The sequence below is a fragment of the Amphiura filiformis genome, chromosome 11 (assembly GCF_039555335.1).
Source record: "Amphiura filiformis chromosome 11, Afil_fr2py, whole genome shotgun sequence".
Lineage (NCBI taxonomy): Eukaryota > Metazoa > Echinodermata > Ophiuroidea > Amphilepidida > Amphiuridae > Amphiura > Amphiura filiformis.
Genome location: NC_092638.1, coordinates 15,675,233 through 15,697,638, shown reverse-complemented (window position 1 = coordinate 15,697,638; position 22,406 = coordinate 15,675,233). Strand labels below are relative to the sequence as shown.

The window sequence follows — 22,406 nt, the reverse complement described above, 5'->3', positions numbered from 1 at the left end:
CTATAACAGTCACGCGGTGTTCAATACATCGAAAATAATCAATTAAAATAAGTAATTAATCGAAATCTATAATTTTTAACAATTGCCTGAGCCTAACCTGTATCTGAACACTGGCACACCTGTGAGTGGTGGGTAACTTTGCTGCTGTGTGGGTAACAATTTAAGATCAGATTCAAATGTTGGGTCAAACTTTTTTTGCAGCAGGACCAGTAAATTTAATTAGGATTAGTGATTCAAGTGGGTCAGTGTCCATAGTGTTAAACTGTTTGGGCAAGGAGGAAATATCGCATAATTTGCCCATACTAATCACATGGATGTTTTGAAGCAACTCTTGAGGTGACACTGTATTGATAAATCACCCATAATTACTGTTTCACCATTACAATCATCAATGCTTAAAAGCACTATTTTGTATGTGTGCGTAAGTGTATATATGAAAAGTGAGATTTTGAGAAGTGAGAAGCTTATTTAAATATGTCATGAAATCATTGGTGTATCATTAATGAATCAAGCTACCACCGCCACGGTTCGGCGCCCACACAAAGTCAGACGCCATTCTTGGGGGGGGGGCACACGCCGGGCCCGCCCCCTCCCCAAATCCGCTTCTGTATTATGTTACATTATGTGGGTCTTCAGAATATCTTAACAATCTCAATCGACCATTTCAGTAAATCCCATTTAAGCATTTGTGGGTGACCCGAGATATCACCCTATGATGTCATTCCAGTGCACATCATATGCAGTAATGATTTGAACATCAGCGTGACGACATCATAGGTGTATCTGCAGCGGCTTATGGGATTTACCGAAAATATCACTTAATTTGTGTGGGGGAATGTGTGTACGTGCATGCATGCATGTCTGTAATGGGAGTACAGGCCAAAACAATTAATGATGGCACCTACAAATATAATGTGTTTCATGAAAGTTTCTCACAGCAGTTCATTTGCACATGCAAAATAAAGCTGTGTTTAAATGTTTGTGATTTGGAAATGTTGTTGGATGGCTCAATTGGCGGTTCCATTTAAAATCTACACTACCCCTGTGGAAGATTTAGGAAATATCCTCCACAGGGGGAGTATGAATTTCAAATGGAATGAACACATTGACAGCTTCGTTTGAAACTCACCCTCCCTCAATGGAAGATTCAGGTTGATCTTTCTCAGAGGGTGTATGAAATTCAAACGGAGCTGCCTAATGTGCTCATTCCACTTGATATTCATACTCCCCCTGTGAAGATATTTCTAAAATCTATAAACAGGGGGAGTGTGGATTTTAGATTCAACTTGCAATGTCGGATGAAATAAAGTTATTCTGGTAGTAAGCCACGCACCAAGAAGGTATGATCTTGACTTCATTGATGTATTAAATATTGACAATTTCTGAACAACCTTCACTTTTGGTCACATATGTGGTGACCAAAAGTCATAATTTACCCTTCTCATATTAAAAATAACTGAATAAAGTTATGGGTCTGAAATAATGATTATCAAGTTTATTTTACAGTCTATCACCAACTTGACCAATTAAGCGGCAAAAAATGCCTTTGTCAACCATCCAATATGGTGGATTTTTTTAAATGTCAAAATTGATGTAGGCATTAACTGCACAATCTAGTGAGGTAACACTGACTGGGATCTTCTGTGGGAGACTATGACTTTGGGATTTTCACAGCAACGTTGTGCGATATGATAGCACAGCACCACATTTTCGGGAAAATTGGGAGGCTTTTTAGGGATACAAATTTGCTCTATAATAAAGTAACATAGAATTCAGGTTTGGGCAATTACAAAACATCGCTCCTATTCAACGGGTTGAATCGCAATATTTTAGCCTTGACCATATACTTTTTTTTCATCTATTATGACTACCTTGATCTTGGTCTTTAAAGAAGTGTACATTTGAAGCAACCAATCCCTATAGCTGAGAAAATTGCAGCTGTATGGCTGCCATTTTACACAGTAACATATTCACCAATGTATTTGTGGGGTGACCCCATAAATCCTCTACTGGTATAATGAATTTGTTTTTTATCTCAATATTGAAACACTGGTGTGTGTATTTATGAAGGTTGCTCAGAAATTGCCATTTTGTTTTTCTATTAAAGTAAGCATTTTAGTTAATGTACCATAACCTTTTGTCAACGCTGTTTTAACCCCATGAGAACTACCTACCGATTGGCCAAAAAGAATACTGTGTCCAATTTTGAACCAATCAAGGAGAGTATTAATAAAATTATCTTCAAATGCAAGTTTGACCATAAAAAGTTTAAAGCCTAGTCATAACTGGCAATTGAAATGAGCATTTCAAGTTTTCAACCAATCAGAAATGCTGTTAGATGACCAGTAGTGTCCAGGGGGTTAACATGATTGATCGCTTTTGAATGATGAAAGGCAAGATGCAAAATATACAAAATCAAAATGTCACTAAAGTGACACAATTTCTTTTGTTTCTTCACTTTGTTTAATGGATACAGATGCATGGATTGAAATCAATGACCTTTAGATGACCTTTAACCCCTACCCACCTTAAGCACAGCCTTGGTCTTAGGGACGTCGGTATGACTCTGAAAGTTGGATAACAAGGGAGGGTTGTCAAGCATGCCAAAACAAAATAAGAAAAGCAACTCAAATGAGCTAGGAAATATAACCATGTGACGCGATCAAAGGAAATGAGTCTTAATGTCACTAATGGTGATTTTGAGTTATTGGCAAAAAGGTACTAAATTTCTTTTGTTTTTTTACTACTTTTAGTAACTGATATATTTGCCTATAACTTGGTCACCCTAATGTTCATGGGGTTTACATCAACATAGTAGCATTTTGAAGGTCTGGTAACTGATTAAAACATTTGAAATATAATATTATTGACATTGGACTCATTTTCTTAGATCATGTCACAAATATGACATGATAGGTCAAAGGTCAAATTTGAGGATGGAAAATTCCATGCCCAAATCCGCCTGATTTTGACATACCAAGTCACAAATATGCAAATAAAATAAAGCTTATTTCACAGAAAATGGTGACATAATCTGATCCACTGGAGCCTATGTTGGACATTTTGACTTTGATACATGCACCAAAAACACAACAGAAAGTGTATGGGCTATCTATTACCCCGCCCCCACCCCCGGACAGTTTTGGAATTCAGTGCAAAAATTCATCAATTTTAGCCATTCCAGTCCAAAACGATTTTCATCAAAATCAATGGAAAAGGTGCCAGAGCAGTGTCATCTTTCATAGATCATTGCAAAGCAATTTTTTTAACATGTAATTAAATATTTATGAGACAAACTTTTCCAAACTGCCGACATTGCCCCCAAATGTGGATCAGATAGTGTTAAAAATAAAATCATAACTACAGTTAAAGATAGCTTAGGTGTAATAAAGGATTGGACAAAGACAGACTCACAGTAACATTAATATCCATGCAACACCAATGCCACTGGATGTGGATCAGTGTTGCAAATTAAATCATAATTGAAGGTAAAGATAGCTTAGGTGTAATAAAGGATTTGGAAAACACAGACTCACAGTAACAGTAATATACATGCAACAATGATGCTTTAATTGTTTTCATGTTTATTGGAAATTTAATTTAAAACAAACGTCCATGCTATAAAGTATAAACATGTTGTTTCCTCTGGGTTGTAACCACAGAGATAGATCCAGAGACAGAAAATCACCATGCATAACACTAATGGTTAATCCAGCATGTTGCGATTTCACACATGGAGAGCAATATAATGTACCTCTGGCATTCATTTTTTAAAAAGCATAAAATCAAACAATAATTAGTATCTCTGAGCTTGCGCATCACAAAGCTTTATGCATGTTGAGCTTAGCACGCGATATCAACATAACGCATTGCAGGCAGAATTAATGCAAACATGCATGTATTTAAAAACAAAGTTTGCAGGGCACATGATACAATAATCCAGAGGTACATTATTATGCCTTTCGTGAGCGACACACAAACATGATTCCAGTTTTTAAGTCTAATGTCTTTGGTAATCCACAGTACTCTAATGAGATCAATGATGACAAAAACATTGGGTTATTCCAGTTGAAATCCATACACCCCCTATGGAAGATAATCTTCCACACAGGGAGTGTGAATTTCAAATGGGGATGCCAAAATGGATGACTTCATTTGAAATATACACCCCCTGTGTGGGAGATTAATATCATGTCTTCCATAGGGAGTGTATGGATTTCAACTGGAAAGCAAAATGACAACAAAAACATTAAAAACAATGGCAACAACAATAAGGAAGAATTATCATTAACACATTTATTTCAGGGTTTGTGGAAAATCTTGGACTAGGTTAAGCTACGGATTAGGGTTACTGGTGTAGGCTTGGTGTACGATTCCACAACAGCAAAGAATAATACAGACAATTAATAATAAAATACTAACAGCAGACAAGACAAATACCGGATCAAAGATACATGTTTGTACAATTATACCGTTGCACATTTGGTTCAGGTCAGTGTTACATTTATATGTAATTAAATATACATGTGGCTCAGTCAGCTTAGAAAAGAGTAGCTTATAAATCCTGGACTGTGCAAATTCGCCGCAGGACATGATATGCACTGTTAAGTTACTAACCTGGACGAACTCTGATTTTGGTATCTGTACAAACAGCAGTGCTGTGGTCTTGATGAACTGGTGTTATACAAATGTGTAATATCTATGTTTGTCTAGGTTTGAAAATAGGGTTGGGGTTTCTGACAAAGCAACAACACAATCCATGCAGTGACAAAGCAAAGCAACAACACCCCAAGCAGTGACAACATCAACACCTTTTGAACCAAACATCTCACCTTGATTGAGAATTTCCATTGTTTTTGTGCAATTCCAAGATCAAATGAAGTTTACTCATATTTTAGTGATGTTTCACCACTACTTGTAGTTTCTTCAGACTGGCAACCCATCACATTTGACTGTTTTCTTTTAATATGCAACAGGAACTGTTGTAGAGGGTGTGATGAGTCGCTCAAAGATATCATTTAGTGTGTAGGCTCCCTCATCCTTGTTTAGAGTGTCCTTTCCTTATCAGTTGATCCAAATGGTTTCTTTGAGTGGTCTTGTCAGCTTTTCTATCAATGACATTTGAGTCCTCCAAATTGATGGAATGAGGAGAGGTGACATGATTGATAGCTGATTCTAAATGTCTGTGAGAGACCAAGCCAACTGTGGCAGTTCCTGTTGCTTATAAAAGGAAGCAGTCAGATGTGATGGGTTGCAAGTCTGAAGAAACCACTAGTACAGTGGGGAAACATCACTAAAATGTGAACTGACATCTTCGTTTTTCTTGGAACTGTACAAAAAGAATGAAAATTCTCAAGTTTTGAGCCAAGCATCTCACCTTGATGGCTACTTTGGTGTCCCTGTGTGTCTCAGACAGTTTGAGAGCATTGGCAAACACTTTCAGATCTTCATCCAAGGCTAAGGTAGACTTTGGTAAATGCTGTTGTTCAGGCTCTATGTACTCTGACAGCTTGGTGGCAGACTCCACAAAGACCAGCTTGCGGCTCCCCTGAAATAATAAATATTGCAATTCATAAATATTCATCTGCCAAAAATGCCAAATCATTGGTCAATTACAAAAAAAAAAACACCCTAGATTTCCCTGATGATAGTTTTGACTATTTCTCTACAACCTCATCCCCAAAGTCAAAGTATAAACCAAATATTACACAATTTATATCGGGAGTAACAGGCAACTATTTTTCATGAGGTACTTGTTACAGACCTATCATCCCAAACCTGATCACCCCGTAGCCAGGACCTTGGGAAAAATAATTTGCCCTATTTTCCCCCTCTGAATATATACCAAAATTTTTTTGAACAGAAGTTAAATAAGGGCCGTTCTCAAACTCACAAAAAATTAGAAAAATAAATAAAATAAATAAAATTCACACACAAACCCCTGGCCCATCATGACACCCCTTGGCCCACCCTTTGTCACCATACATGCCTTCTAACAGGTTTTGCAACCATACACACAATAGGTCTTGACATATATCATCCACAAGCATTTTGGAACTGCATAAATTCAATTACTTTATGAATGTTCTGCATTGCAAATCTAATCATCAAGAGAACACATTATCTTATACTTTGTAAATGCTAAACAGAGCAAAAGAAATGGGAAATTGAAAGTGGCATCCCTATACAGCTTGAAAATAATTATGAAATTATTCATCGATAACATTGCTTATCACACAGAGATGAACAGCTACTTTCTGTATGCAAAATTCATTCTGAAAAGAGTTCAGATGATGATATAGGCCATCACTGCCTCATGTCATGTTTTATACAATATTGTTATTGATAGTGTTATTTTATACCTCAATGTTTATTTCTTTTTTATATTGATCACATTTCAATAGGATACTCGCACTAATTAGTACCATAATCACCATACAAAGCATCTCATTCCAGTTTTAGGGTTTTTTTGGCATTTCAAATACACCTTGTTCCCCCTGTTAGGCTAATGAAATGAAATGATTACTTTCCCGTCACATTTTTTTCAGCGAAATATGAGGTCATGATTTCATTATTCATTATTTTGGAAAATTTCATTATTGTAAAAACTTTTATTTATATGGCTATTACCTATATTGTTGATGAAAGACCATCTCAAAACCGGTATTAATGCTTAGATCATCATTACAGACATTTTGCAACAGATTGAGAAAAGATTTGAATTTGTTTTTATTAAAATGAAAAGAAATGTGCAATTTTTGTAATCACTAGAAACATGATGAGGTAATCCTTAAATTTCCATTATTTACCACATCCTCTACCCTACAACTAAGAAAAACTGCTGATTATGATCAGCAGGGGATGTCAGACATTTTGAGAGTTTCAATTTTGATTATTTCCATCTCAATTTTTTGATAATTGACTTTTTTATGAAGATAATGACATTTTTTGTCAAATTGAAAAGGTGATGCGGGCGGGTGACAGGAAACTAATAATTTCATTACATAGGCCTTATCAAACTTCATTTTGCAGCTAGTCTGCTCAGTGCAATTTCTTCCATGATAGCAATTTTGTTTGTTATTGTAAACATTTAGAATTGATATTTTTTCCCCTTCAAATTAAGCCTTTTTTAACAGCTGTGTAAACCCCCATGATCTAATCTTTGTTAGGTATATTTAAATATTTGTAAATGTGCAATAATTATTTTGATGTTTTTCATAATATTTAAATGTTTCTTGTGTGCAATTATTCTTACGTAATTCAATGTTTTCAAATTTCTAAATGTTTCTAATGTTACTTGATGTTTTATACTAGTGAAATCAAATTGTCAAAATCATGTAAGCCGCTTTGCTGCAATGTGTTTTTGAATAAATATACTACTATATAAATAATAGCAATATTAATCATACAAAAATATACAAGGAAGCCTCTGTATAGTGGGCTATTCCATTTAAAATCCACTCTCCCTTGTGGAACATTCTGGAAATATCTTCCACATGGAGAGCATGAATTTCAAATGGAATTAGTACATCAGGCAGCTCCATTTGAATTTCATACACCCTCTGAGAAAGATTCATTCAACTTGAATCTTCCACAGAGGGAGAGTGAGTTTCAAATGGAGCTGCATAATGTGCTAATTCCATTTGAAATTCATACTCCCCCTGTGGAAGATATTTCCAAAATCTTCCACAGGGGGAGTTTGGATTATAAATGGATTAGCCCATTGTCTCATCCATAACAAATTTACCTTGAGTGGAGACAGAATTCTCTCATTACGCTTGATGTAGTCTCTTAACCATGAGTTGCAGTTGAATACATACACCATGTGAAGATTCTGAAAGATACGGTCTGCAAACACCATCCATCGCGATAAATGTTGTTGCTATATGACAAAACAAGGGTTACAGAAAATTAGTATTGTTAATGTCTATTTGGAATTTAAATAGATAATAGGTTAAAGGTATGTGAGCCAATTGACAGCTTCGTTTCCCCACTTTACCCCATCAAAAATTATGATTTTAGCATCAGAAAAAAGCTAATATTTACCTCGTAGCTTTAATGTTAAACCCGAGATGGTACGTTTAGATGGCACAAACAAAAATGTGGTAGCAGGGTGTTTTGCCACTACAAAACATGTACTTTTCTCCTGGCTATCATGATAAAAAATTTTGCTTCATAATAATAATTTTTGAGAGAACGCGAAAGTAGGGTCTTCATCTAAAGTAGAAACTCAATGAAGTAAAATCAGACCGCCAACCTTTAACATACTGGGAGATGGTTGCACAAGGCATGTTCTACCTTTTATGTAAGATTTTCTCAACATATATAGAAATATTTGACTTACCCTAAACCTGTTGTCAGGACCAAAGTTAGTGCAGTCCAGGACCACTTCAAACAGTTTGTTGTCAAATGGTTTCAATGTGAGTCTCACATGGTAGATGAGTTGGTCTACATCTATTTGACCACATCTGGTGAAAAATAGTTGAAATATTATTAATCAATGAAATATACCTTTGACAATATACCACCACACAGTGTCATCGCCCCGATATCTTCATGGCAGAAATCGCCATGGTAGGTTGAATCCACAGCCATGCATGGCCATTTTGTTCCGAACTGTTTAATAGTTTTGAGATGCATAATGGGCCGAGGGACATCCGACTAAGGCTATTGACAATAGCCTGGTCACTGACCTCTGTAGATGTTAGTGAGCATGGTATACACCATGAGGTCATCTGCTTTTAGACTGCCTCCAAGTGTGGCCTACACTGCGCTATAGTTCGGCGCATATAAAATCAGAATTTTTGTCAGTTTTTGAGCTCAATACGCACGGTTCTTTCTCAATACGCAACCTAACAACTATCATATCCTTTCAACACATATACTCAAGTGCAAGCATCAAAATATGGCTTCATTAGAATAAAAAAATTGCGGGATATATTCATCATCTTCTACCCCAGTATCCAAAGATTTATCGTCTGAATATCAAATCGTGCATAGCACATTCACATGTATCGATCCCAGGTATTCATTTTAGTGTCTCTGCTGTACAATGTAATTATTAACCAGGCGATATTGGTGTGCACCACTCTGTCAATCTATTTGTCCCCTATACTGTTTTCCACTTTCTCTGTATTCTGTCTCTCTTTCTTTGTGTCTGTGTTTGTCTTCCTCCTAAGCCTGGGAGTAATACCCGGGAAATCAAGTCCCACTCGCAAATTGTGATACCTGGGTACAAATACCCAGCTGCTTGATACCCGAAGGATATTATTTTTATATTTACAAGCTTTGTCGTGACCCAGTTTGCGTGAAAAGTTAATGCCTGCAAAGTTGAATGGCACCATAGTTGATAAACCTGGTCCCTGTGGTCTACAGTAGCCACAGAATCCAATTACAGAAGGCCAGAGTTAAATGAGAAAGAAAGTTGTTGTTTAACTTGTTTTCATTAAATATTTTGCATTTTACTTTCAATAAATATCATTGCTACATACACACAACTGTTTGGAGTCCATTTAAAACAAATGAAGTGCAAAGTTTGCACTCCACTTAGACTTGATCCCTGGTGAAACTTGTACCCCAGGTACCAGCCTGTAAATTACATATAGGGTACCCGGGCACATAAATTACCCAAAAATCACAGGCTTACTCCCGCCCTCCCTCTCCCCTATCCTTCTCTCTCCCAAAATACAACTGAGTATGTCAAATTAGATCAACTTTACTTACAACGTTTACTAAAAATAAGAAATATATATATTAAATAAAAGTTCTAAATGGGAAGGGACTCAAACCAAAGCCTCACAATATGATGAGGATTACAAGTGAATGCACCTGTACAATCAAATTTGTTCACCTAGCTATGCATGGATCATCATCATGAATTCTAGATACCTACACAAAATCCTCATACACACTAACAACTTTTTTTTGTCTGTTCTGTGTTTGACTGCTATGTACACAGTGATTTTCATCACTTCCAGTGTACTGTTTTCCTGACACTTTTGTGGGCTCTGGAATTGGCAATTTTTGGCCATCGAACTTTGCCTGTTTTGTGCCTACTCTGGATGTTTGGTTAAGCGTGTCTGTTTATATGCACAGTGATTTTCATCACTTGTTCTAGTGCAGTTTTGTATTACCATTGATCCTTGTTGTTTTTGCAGGTTCAGCACTTACTTCTGTGGGCCTTGGAACAGGTAAAATTTGGCTATCGAACTTTGCCTACTTCTTCTGCCTACATTTGCTGTTTTTTGTCCCCCTGCATACTGTCTAGTCTGCATTTTACTGTTTCCCCACATCAAGTTGGTGTACCTTGCTTTTTTCTTTCCTGTTGTTCTTATTCAAGGTATCCTCTTGTATCATTTATTGATCCTTGATGTGTTTTGTGTCCTCGTCCGTTGGATTCACCATTACCTACTTTTACTAACAACTTACTTGTATTTGCGTGCCACATAGTAGAAGACCGGGTTGTTCATCTTGGACGTGCCTTCTTGGTAGAAGATGTTGAGACTCTTGAGACGTTTGAAGTCTTCCTCGTTATGGATGTTCCTTCTGGCCATCAACTCCTCAAAGTTACTACTTGTCAGGTCCATGCTTCCCCATCTCCTATATATAACAAAGTATAAAGAGGAAAACAATAAGATTATCAAAGCATTTGTGCATATTTGATAAGATCTATTTAGGAAACAAAAAAACCCAACATGTTCTGCGGGCGGACAGACCAAAGTCCGGTCGGTTAGGACTTGTTTATTATCGACCTGCTAAGTCAGGTCGGTCAGGATTTTTTTTCTGGACAATGTAAGTAGATGTTGAAAAAGAAACCCTTGAAAATGTGCAAGCGTTTGCTCGGTGCATAATCTTTTTAGCAAACACTAGGGGTTGGGAAATAGGATACGGGGCATCGCACTTCAGTCTCCTAGACTAGACTAAGACTATAGTGATGAATGCAGCATCAGTCTGGGATGTTCTGGAGGGCCAATGTATGTGAACAAGGCACCAGAGCCAAATTTGTTCCATCCCTGGATTGACCGTCGATGCTGCTTCGATGCTTGATATTAATGAACTACCAACTAATTAATCAGCATTAATGGTAAATTTGTATTGGTCAATATCAATACATGCAAAGATTCAAAATGATATCACAATTAACAATAGTCAATTGATTTTATAAACAATAAGGATCGACCAAGCATGACCATCGATCAAAAGATCAAAACTAATTTGGTTCTATTGCCTAATGTGATCATCTTATACTTACGATGAATCCAGCATTAGTCTGGGATGTTCTGGAGGGCCAATGTATGCTAGTAATGTGATCATCTTATCAAATGGTCTCCTACCAACAGCTCTATGATCTCTGTATAGAAAGTAACATAAAATACATTTCAGGCATGGACCATGAAATAAGGAATTTAGGGGTATCAATGTGAAAGACTTAATTTAAATTATTTGAATATTAACTGCTTGGAAGAGCGATGGACTTTACATGGATTAGCATATGAGCTAACTTACCTACTACTGGACAGGAATAAGCCCATCTTTTCTTGATAGTTCCATAGTAATCTATGCAATGCCAATACATCGGCATCTGAGATGAAAGACAACTTACCTACTACTGGACAGGAATAAGCCCATCTTTTCTTGATGGTTCCATAGGAATCTATGCAATGCCAACACATTGGCATCTGAGATGAAAGACAACTTACCTACTACTGGACAGGAATAAGCCCATCTTTTCTTGATGGTTCCATAGTAATCTATGCAATGCCAATACATTGGCATCTGAGATGAAAGACAACTTACCTACTACTGGACAGGAATAAGCCCATCTTTTCTTGATGGTTCCATAGTAATCTATGCAATGCCAATACATCGGCATCTGAGATGAAAGACAACTTACCTACTACTGGACAGGAATAAGCCCATCTTTTCTTGATGGTTCCATAGGAATCTATGCAATGCCAATACATGGGCATCTGAGATGAAAGACAACTTACCTACTACTGGACAGGAATAAGCCCATCTTTTCTTGATGGTTCCATAGGAATCTATGCAATGCCAATACATTGGCATCTGAGATGAAAGACAACTTACCTACTACTGGACAGGAATAAGCCCATCTTTTCTTGATGGTTCCATAGTAATCTATGCAATGCCAATACATTGGCATCTGAGATGAAAGACATACTGAAACTCATGCTATCTATCATTTGACTGTCTGATGCTATCTCGGTGAAGAATCTGCGAATAGAGGGGGAAATCAAAACCAAGATATATCATAGATGTCAGACAGGAAGAAAGAATTGCAAACACAAATGGGGTATGATCAAGCACATTTCACATCGTACATCAGTTAGAAAGATAAATCAATCAAATGGATCCACATTGGTAGGGCTTAGGAAGCCTGACCACTAGCCAAGCTTCAAGAAATTGGACCTGGATTACTTACCTTCTTCCTTCACTGAAATTCTTGGTTAAGAAGTCATTGAAGTACATCATATGTTGCTCCTTGAAGTGCACATGATTAGCGATGTTCTGCATGATCTTTGACACCAGCTTGAGACCACGCCCACATCTCTCCATTGGCTTCTCATCAACAATGCCATGCTCATATGGGGATACTGGAGGGAATTCAGAAATTCAAAATAAATTTTAATTGGATATCATTATCATTATTATTATTATTTAATAATGAGCATTAAGAGCACTCTAAAAGAAAACAGTACATGACAAAATATGTGCTCCAAATACATAAAACAAAAATACAATAATGCAAACAGTAATTAACCTGGGAACAAATGAGTTTTCAGGGGATGTTTGAAAGCCTCTCTGATATAGACCAAAAGCCCAAGAACTGTGGACCTGCAACCATGATAGAACAATCCCCAGATTTTTTGTGTGAGAACGAACAGCACTGACTCTTTCTTGTCAGTTGAGGAATGGAGTCTGCGTCTGCTCTCACAGGTAACAGTCAAATACACTGAAGCTGTACCAGAAATACTATTATAAATATAACAGTGATTTTGAAGAAGATTCTTTTCTTGACTGGAAGTCAGTGTAGAGGCTGGAAGAACACATATCCCACCTGCATGCAAAGACCAACCTGGCTGCCTTATTTTGGAGACTTTGCAGCCATTTTAGATCAGCTTCAAGAGCATCATACCAGACAGAATTGGCATAGTCAATGCGGGACAGAACCTTAACGGAATGACAAGCATTGTGTGTTATAGTGTTAAATGTAAAAAAAAATTTAAAACAAAAAAAGGACAATGGGCTATTCCAGATGTATTCCGCACCCCCCCATGGAAGACATTAAAAAAAATACAATTCCAGCTGGAATTGAGATGTGTCTAGAATTCCAGCAGTCATTTTTAGCAAAGATTCCGGCTGTAGGGTATGGAAGACATTGAGATTAGGTGAAATTCGCTGCTAAAATAAACGAAAAAAAAGAAGAGTGGGGATTGTGAAAGGCCATGATGTGCCTATGGAAGACATTCACATTTCTTAATATTCCGGCTGGAAAATGGTCAAAAATGCTCCAATTCCAGCAGAATCTTCACTTATGATCACCATCTCGATTAACCTATGAAAGACATTTACTTGAATTCTGGCTGGAAACAAAAATGTTCTAATTCCAGCTGGAACCCTATGGAAGACATTTACATTTACGTGAATTCCGGCTGGCCATATTAGACATATTACCACAAGTCCGGCAGTGTCTTCCATGGGTTTTTCCTGACATGTGAATTCCGGCTGTCAATTTAGCCCCGAATTCCGGAAGTGTCTTCCATAGGGGGGGTGCGGAATACATCTGGAATAGCCCAATTCCATTTGAAGTCCACACTCTCCCTGTGAAAAATTTAGATTACAACATCAACAAAGGGAGTATGGGTTTTAAATAGAATAAGAAAATTGGGTAACTTCCATTTGAAATTCTCACTACAGTTGTGGAAGATATATGTAGAGCCACATACAGGGGGAGTATGGATTTCAAAATAATTATTAACCCTAGCCAATTCCATTTGAAAAACACACTCCCTCTGTGGAAGACTTTTCTTAAATCTTCCAAAGGGGGTATAACTTCAAACAGAATAGCACAATAGGGTTACATCAACTGTTTTGTTTTTTCCCCAACACACTATGCACTCCAATGCATAATCAAGAGGAAGATAAAAAGCTATGTATTGAGCTGCTTCCCAAAAGCAGGGCCCAATGGTTTGGAACGCAAAACCCCACACAATTTGCCCCTCTCTATGACATAACATTTTACAGACTTAAAAGTCTGTGCAATTTGACTTTTTCCAAGTAAAATAGGGGTTTTCTACTTGCTTTCTGCCATATTGCTCATGAAAGTTGATCTGACAACCTTGATGTAAACCGTGCACAAGTTTTCATGCAATTGGTAGTTTTTGCGCAATTTCCTATAAAATTGGCCTTTTTTCTCCAAGCAATTGCCCTGTCATTTGCTGTTTTTATCCGCGCAAATTGCTGGGCCCTATCCATAATTAACTGGGATATCTTACCTATGGCCGGATTTATGAACCTGAGGAAGATGGCGCTACCCACTGCTCCAATGGCATTCTGGGGGAAGCGTTGAGTTACTACCTGGTACAGACAGTGACACACACTACGAAGTTGAGCTGGGAACCTAAGATTTAATCAGAACAAAAACATATTAGATACTCCCTATACCTTAAATTAAAAAACAAAAGCAAACAAATAAAAAAATAAAATACAGATAGACCTCAGTCATATGTCCATCACTAACTTTCTACAGAACCAACAGTAGTCACTTTTTAACACTTGCATCATACTATACTGCTTTTACTACTTTTCTACAGAGCTGACAAAAGAATTGAAAACTGAAAAACAAATTTTCTTGAACACTAAATGTACCTGATTGTGTGTACCTGCTTTTTGTTTTATATGAGTACTAACTTATATGAGTTTTTACAGCACTAATAATATAATTAAAGAATTTCCAAGACATGTTTCTACAATTGAATATATCTGTTTTCTATGAGCTCTTACTTTTCTTCAGAACTGATAATAGAACTGAAGAATTTCTTGGACACTTGAGTCAGATTGTTTTCAATGAGTACTTACTTTTCTACAGAGCTGATAATAGAACTGAAGAATTTCTTGGACACTTGAGTCAGATTGTGTCTGTTTTCCTCCAGATGTTCATGGTGTGCCATTCTGAAAAATATAAAAATAAAAATCATTATTTTTAATGATATTCTATCATAAGTATTAGAGGCAGATTTATGCTATTTATGAGCCTGTCTGTAGGATGAATATCTTGTATTGCCTACAACCCACTTGGGTAAGAACACGGCTGCCAAGACACTGGTTTGTTGTCTGAGTGTTTTATTGATGTTCTTATTCCTCTACATAAAAACAAACATAAAATAATAACAATGTTGATCAATAAATAATATGGCTACACTAAAAGAAAGTAAGATGGCGAGTGAATAAATTACCATCTGAGGTCAAAGGTGAGAATACATGTTTTTGTCCCTAGCTGGCCAATAGATTGATTGCATTACATTGGTGAAATGTGCTTGTATATAAATTCGCCAGCAAGGTGTTATGTGTAATCCAATTATCACCATATCAACTGGATCACGCTTTTGAGTTCTGCACCACGATCAAAATGATCGCAACACAAAGTCTATAGTATGTACTATCAATTCCAAAAGGTGTGTGATCCAGTTACCAGAGAATTACGTAACCACTTCGCTGGCCAATTGTGGGCTTTTGTTTTCTGTTGAAGGGAAAAAACCAGGGGTATAAACTTGAAAAGCCCCTAATGTTTGGAATGGGAAAAAATAAGCACTTTTGGAAGTTATATCAAGTCATGGAAATATTAACATCTCCTGAAAGTTATGGTATGGAAAAAATAAGCACTTTCATAAAAAAATATATACCCCTTTCCCAGAAAAGCTACTTTGAAGCAGGGAAAGTTACCTGTAAAGTCAAAAATATTTACAGTATTTCATTCAACATCCTAATTCAGCTGCAATTCTTGTACTCCAGAACCACACAAAAGATACATTATAAAGTAATTCAACATTTTCAGTGAGTGATCGTGAAAATTATTCAAGGTTAGAACATTAGCTTTTAACCTAATTAAAATTTGGGTAATGTATTATGGCACAAATTCAACTGGTACGATACATTGGAGGGAGGGAGGGAGTGGCTGTTGAGTATGGCCTACATATATCACCTTTAACGACAATGAAACGTGCATCAGTTTAAATAACAATTCACCGTTTCCATGGAGCCCATGCTTGATAAACATTTTGGAAACGTATCTTGTTATGTGACTACTGAGCATAACATACACACAAATCAAAGTTTGCTTGTTGTGCAGTATAACTTGGGCAACAAAGATGCTGAAATCACCATGCTGCTAAATCCTCATCATAAACCAGCTCATCTTAGTGCTTCTTTCTGATCACCTTCACTGTAACCATACAGAGTTCTTGCTACCCTGGCAACAGATTACACTACAAAGCTTATGTAATCTCTACACAAAACACTCTTGATTTGAAAACTTAGTCTCAGAGCATTACATGGACAACAAAAATGAAACCAGCTCGTCTTAGCGCAATCTGCTTCTTTCTGATCACCTTCACTGCACCCATACAGTGTTCATGCAATCCTGGCAATAGATTACTCTACAAAGCTCATATCATCTCTACACAAAACACACTCCTGATGGGACACTGGATAAAAAACATCTCCCATTCGATCAGTGCCCTCAGATGTGCCACAAAATGCCTGTTGAATGATGAGTGTCTGTCATTCAATTATGCATCAGCATCAGGCACCTGTCAACTGAATGATGAAGATGTTAATGGTTATCATTGTCATCTTGTTCAGAGCACAGAGTTTGACTACCATCTACTTTCTGATGTTGCTGGAGGAACACAGGTATGTAAACTCTTAAATAACCTTTTTTCAGGTTTCAAAATATCTTAAGAAGTCTTGCAAATAATATCAACATACAGAAAATTAATGTAAAAAAAAAACCTTTCTGTTTATTTTGTTTGGCGCTGTCAGCTACTCCAGTTATTTTGCACCATTATCTATACCAGTACATTGGTCTGAAACTTTGCAATAATGGAAGGAAGGCCAATTTTATAAGCAGAAAGAACTCAGATAGCCTGGAGAAAACTTGTGGCAACAAGTAATGACGATTTTTTTCTTGCAGGGACCAACTGATGCATTATCTGTATGTTCCAATATTACTGAAGAGGACTATCCTTACAACTGTTCACTCCCTCTATCAGGTAGGCTGGTGTGATTTTGTTCTGAATACATTTTTACCTGCTCTGACAAAACCAGGAACAAGTCGCATTTTGACATTTCATGATTTGAATACAAATATACGCACTAGACAATAAGCTTTAAAATAATACACAAATTATATAAATAGCATCAATACTCTTCAAGATATGGATAATTTTAAAAATGATACCTTGATATTTTTGCCAAATTGCTATTCTGAGTAATGGGCCAATTAGTTTCCTGCCTAACACAGGATTATCATAGTTCGATTTTTATTTATTGATTAAATAAACCTCCTTTTACTTTCAAGGATTTGATAGTCCACTTAGTCCCGAGGTCAAATACCATGATATTAAGATTTCCAAAATTTCATTTTTTTATGGGAATGTCATCTTCAAAGGCCTATAATTCAAAAACATGGCAACTTGTTCCGGCTGGGGTGTATGCGTAAAGATGTGCAGGGGTGTGTGTGCTGTATGTGTGGACCAGGAGCATTTGTAAGAACTCCAAATGAGAACATCTGGATATTTCAATCACAACCGTGGACACAAACTGAACCAAGGATGTCCTCCGTTCACTATTAGGTGCAAGAAGCTGTAAATAGTGTAAAAATATTCTTTAGAGCTGAACTCCTTTAGGGACCGTTCACAAACACTTGTAAGGGGGGCCTGATGCAAACAAATTTTATCGCGAACATTTGTCCCGGGCCCCCCTTTACAGACCTCAAAAATTTCAGGCCCCCCCCTTTTTGACATGAAAATTATGCGTCAACTCCATAGAAAAGCATATAAACTCAATTTTTCCAGGAAAATTTGTGGTTATTTTTTCAGGCCCCCCTTAGGAGGGTCAAAATGTTCCGGGCCCCATTTTTGCATCAGGCCCCCCCTTACAAGTGTTTGTGAACGGTCCCTTAGGGGATATAGGACATGATTGAATCATGGTGATTGACTTTGATTGTGTATCCACGATAGGATATAGTTCACGATGGGTTTAAATTGATGTCCTTCTTTGTCAGTACTTATGTAGTGGGGTGTATGATTGTGTATATCTGTGCATAGGTATTTGCCAGGAAATGTGGACAAATGTAAACAGTGGACGACTCTGTAATGGGGGACCATCCTTGGTTCAAGGGGGTCTGCAAACGACCGCAATTGTATTGTCCAATGTATTTGCGAAATACATCCTCTATTGTACGTGAGATAAAACAGTCCACAGTTGCTTGGTTAAATTCCATACACAAACAAAATGGCGGAAAATGTCTTTGGTACGTTGATTGAGTATGGATTCAGACGAACACGTTTGAATAGTCCGCATCGCTTTGCATGGCGTCCGCGTTTGAAGGCGATTACATGTGGGGTGTGTTGTTATATGTTTGAATCTTAAATGCTTGTGTGGGTGTTAATTTTGATTTACAGCACTAAGAATTGAATTTTTATTTGTAGGCTGCCACGTATTCTGGACTCCACCAAGTGGCAAAGCATTGATGAAAGTTAATGGTAATGGCGATTTCCACTGGACTTTCACACAAATCATTAATGCAGATCACATCATAAACAACAATCTACCATGTGTTGACATCTTGAAAGATAACGACATTGATGAACCATACATTGCATATAGTAAGTAGTAAATGATACACATTGGCAATGGTCATGACTTACAGGGATCCGAGTGGCCTCTGATCAAAATGCGGAAATTTTACCACACAGTAGTGATCGCAATCAATTGGGTCAGACTGTTCCACAAGCATTTGGAACTTGTTTGTGCAAATTGCTCTGTGAAACACCTTAAAATAAAAGGCCCTACGCTGAGTTTCAATGATGCAAGAACAGTTATTACATACTTCATTCCAATTCATATCCAATCCAAAAGCTCTCTGTTTTTGTAGGTCCACCCAGTTTTTTCAATATATTGTATGAATACTTGGTGCTTTTGACAGATTCTACATTAATAGCTGTTCATACATACTCACGATATAACGACGTTTCTGATTGGATTTGCGCTCTTTTTTGCTGGTCATAAATACCGTTTATGACCAGTACGCAGGGCATAAACAAGCTGCGTCACGCAGCGTTGGAACCCAATTAACACGCTCCACGATTTGCTAGTGTTGCGTACCCGCGCCATCTCACACGAAGCGCAAAAAGATGACGCGTACCACGGGTTGGCTCCCGACCGTTGACCTCATGAGCCGAGCTGCTCCTGGAAGTAGGCCTACTCATTTTCTTCCAATTTATGAAGGAAAACGGTATGGAAATGTTATTTAAACTTGTAAACCCTTATTATTTTCATCTGTATTGAATTGCTAAGAATGTTGGGTATGTATGAACGGGGTTCATTCATAGGATTTCGGGCATAAACAGCGATCATGCCAGAAATCCTATGAATGAACCCCTAATTTTTTTAAATAGTTTTAGTCAACTTTGAAGTAAATCTAATACACAAATGAATGTCATAGCAATATATCTAAAAAAACCCAACCTATTTGCCCATTTTTTTTTTATGTTACGTCAATCAAACAATTTTTTCAGCCATAAAATGCTTCAAATTAATTCTCAACCCTATTTCACTGTTCACAGAAATGGTTATAAATTTCAAAACCGATCCCAACGAGTATGGTTTCTGTTCATCAGAACATAATAGTACCAGTGATAAACACCCACTACACTGTACTGGTACCATCACCTCGGCCATGATACCAGAAATACAGTTCACATTACAAGACAGTGGCAGCATCAGTTGGTTGATAAAACCCACCCCACCCGATAAATCACGTCTCCAGACGCAACAAGTGATGGTGGATAGTACAGCCTATTCTCGTTATGTTCAGCTTACACATCGCGGCACAGATTCTAGTTTGGCTTGGAAGATATGTAAAACAGAGGCATAGGGACACGTGACCCCTCCATCCAGCAACCAAAATGAAAACTTTGGAATTTCTACTGCAAAGTGGCCACTGCCCTTTCAATCCAGATGGTGCCCCTTAATTGGTGAATCATGCTTCAATTTAGAGAATAAAATTCTTTAACAGATCAACTGTTAAATCATATTTTTACACCATAGCAGATCAATCCTGAATTTACACTTAATTTAGGTGTAATTTGTCTTGGATCCTATCTCTACCATGGAAAGTTTGCTATATCCTATAAAGATAATGACTGTTTGCACTAGATTTGCGGGTTTTTTTCATCTCATTTGAAAGGACCAATGTTTAATTGCAATATTTAGACATCACAAACCAAAACTGAGTGCTATGATATTACATGTGTACATATTAAATCAAAACCAGGGGGTTTGTCTCTTGAAGCGTAATAATGCGATGACAAATTAAGTTTTTAGAGCTTATGTTACAGGCATAATTTATATGATGTAGTATTAAACAATGTACCTTATTTGAACTTTTAAATAAATAAATAGATCATATCATTTTATTATATTATTTATTAATTTTTTATGATCTTCATCCGAGTTAGCTCTGGATCAGAGCCCAACGCAGTACCTTAGAAGATCCAGTGATCACCAAGTAAAATAAACCCAAGCAAGTGACTATACTTTGGTATTAGTAAAGAAAATGTATAGGCCTATAGGCCAAAACCTGCCTGGTTAGACCATTCTGTAAAAAAATAATACCACTCCCAGCAGTTCATATACAGAGCTTGCGTGCCGAAGGCAAGCTTCACTATAGGCAAGCTACATAATTCACCAACAAGTAAGTAGGACCACTATGCAGTAAAGATCACTGTCTACCCACAGATAGATATTGGTCTACCCCACCCACCAACAGCGAAAGTCCACTCACCGAGGCGCCAGCCGAGTCTGGTCTTTACTACAGTGTCAGAGGGCATATGGCATGGTTTTTCATTTTTTCTTTCAATTGGATGGAAAATAGTTTGGCTTTGGAGCAAAGCTACATCCGAGTTTGTCTCACTGAGTTTGTCTCACTAAACTAAGCATACCTCTTAGTTGCCAGCTATTTCAGGGGCTTTATTCGATCTCACAATCTAGCTGAGCAATGAGGCGCTTGCGCGTGGATTTTGTAATGTCTGAGAGGGGTTGTCGAGGTCCCATACAGGCACTGAACAAGTGCTAGATCAAACTTAGTCAACCACAAAAGACCATTTATCCCATTCTCTGCAGGCGTATGGAAATCAATACCCTACCAGCACAATACTTCCAACCTAAATTCACAGAACTTTAAGCGAGAGACAAATTGCTATTTCAGCGCCAATCTGTGAATATTACGGCCAATACCTATAAATAGCTGTTTCTGGATCTAATTACACAAAAGAAAAAATTGAGCTTCTTTTAGTCATACCTCAAAATTTAAATTTTTGACATCTCGCTTTGCTTGATAGCACAACGTCGTTGGGCAGGAAAACCTTGTGTGTGGCACTGGCCCCTGAACATGTTTAAAGCAAAACCTTGTATGTAACCTGTTGGTAGTTTTGTTTTAAACATGTTCAGGGGCCACAAGTACATAGGAGGTTTTCCTGCTAACGACGACAAGTGATATCGTAATTAAACCAATTCACTTTCATTGGTGCAGGTTGGCACTTAAGCTAATTAAGCTAATTAATCACACACTAAGTCACCAATTTGCTTTTAACACCATTACACTAACGACCGACCATTATAGTGGACATATATAGGAATATACTGCAGATTATGGCGCCCAAACAATTGCAATAAAGGAATAAGCCACATTGTGGACCGATATTTGAATTGTTGTGCCACATCATCCTGGTATTTTTTATTGAATTGGGCACTTTTAGGAATAATAGTTACTTATCTTAATACGGTAAGACTTTGGTTTCTTTTCTTCTTCACTGATAATTATTGTGAGATTTCCATTAGGTCAAAAAAAAAAGTTGACATCTAAGTGGACGAAAAAAAAAGTTGAAATATGCTAACATTTTTTGTTCTTGATCTGTTTTGTTCATTTTCATGTATCTTGCGCAGTGATTTAAAGTATGCTACACACAGGCATATGCCATCTTAATTTAACAGTTTGTTTCAAAGCCAAGTTAGAAACCTGATGCAGAATGCATTTTTTTATAGTTTTACTATAATTTTTTTTAAATCAAACTGTGGGACGAGCCTTTTGACAAGAATATGCC

General features: G+C 37.2%; 2 protein-coding genes across 2 annotated transcripts in view; one reads left to right on the top strand and one right to left on the bottom strand.

Annotated features, from left to right (window-relative positions):
- LOC140163509 (neurofibromin-like) overlaps window positions 1-22,406 on the bottom strand; it is a 178,002-nt gene that overhangs the window by 29,229 nt on the left and 126,367 nt on the right. The window contains 9 exon segments of the mRNA XM_072186823.1: window positions 5,378-5,548; window positions 7,748-7,882; window positions 8,345-8,468; window positions 10,429-10,599; window positions 11,252-11,350; window positions 12,088-12,234; window positions 12,443-12,614; window positions 14,517-14,641; window positions 15,100-15,192. Of these exon segments, the coding sequence (XP_072042924.1) occupies window positions 5,378-5,548; window positions 7,748-7,882; window positions 8,345-8,468; window positions 10,429-10,599; window positions 11,252-11,350; window positions 12,088-12,234; window positions 12,443-12,614; window positions 14,517-14,641; window positions 15,100-15,192 (1,237 nt within the window).
- On the top strand, window positions 16,312-20,536 carry LOC140163942 (uncharacterized). Its single transcript, XM_072187245.1, has 4 exons — window positions 16,312-16,932; window positions 17,213-17,291; window positions 18,732-18,908; window positions 19,869-20,536. The coding sequence occupies exons 1-4, from the start codon at window positions 16,585-16,587 to the stop codon at window positions 20,177-20,179; spliced, it is 915 nt and encodes a 304-aa protein (XP_072043346.1). The 5' UTR covers window positions 16,312-16,584; the 3' UTR covers window positions 20,180-20,536.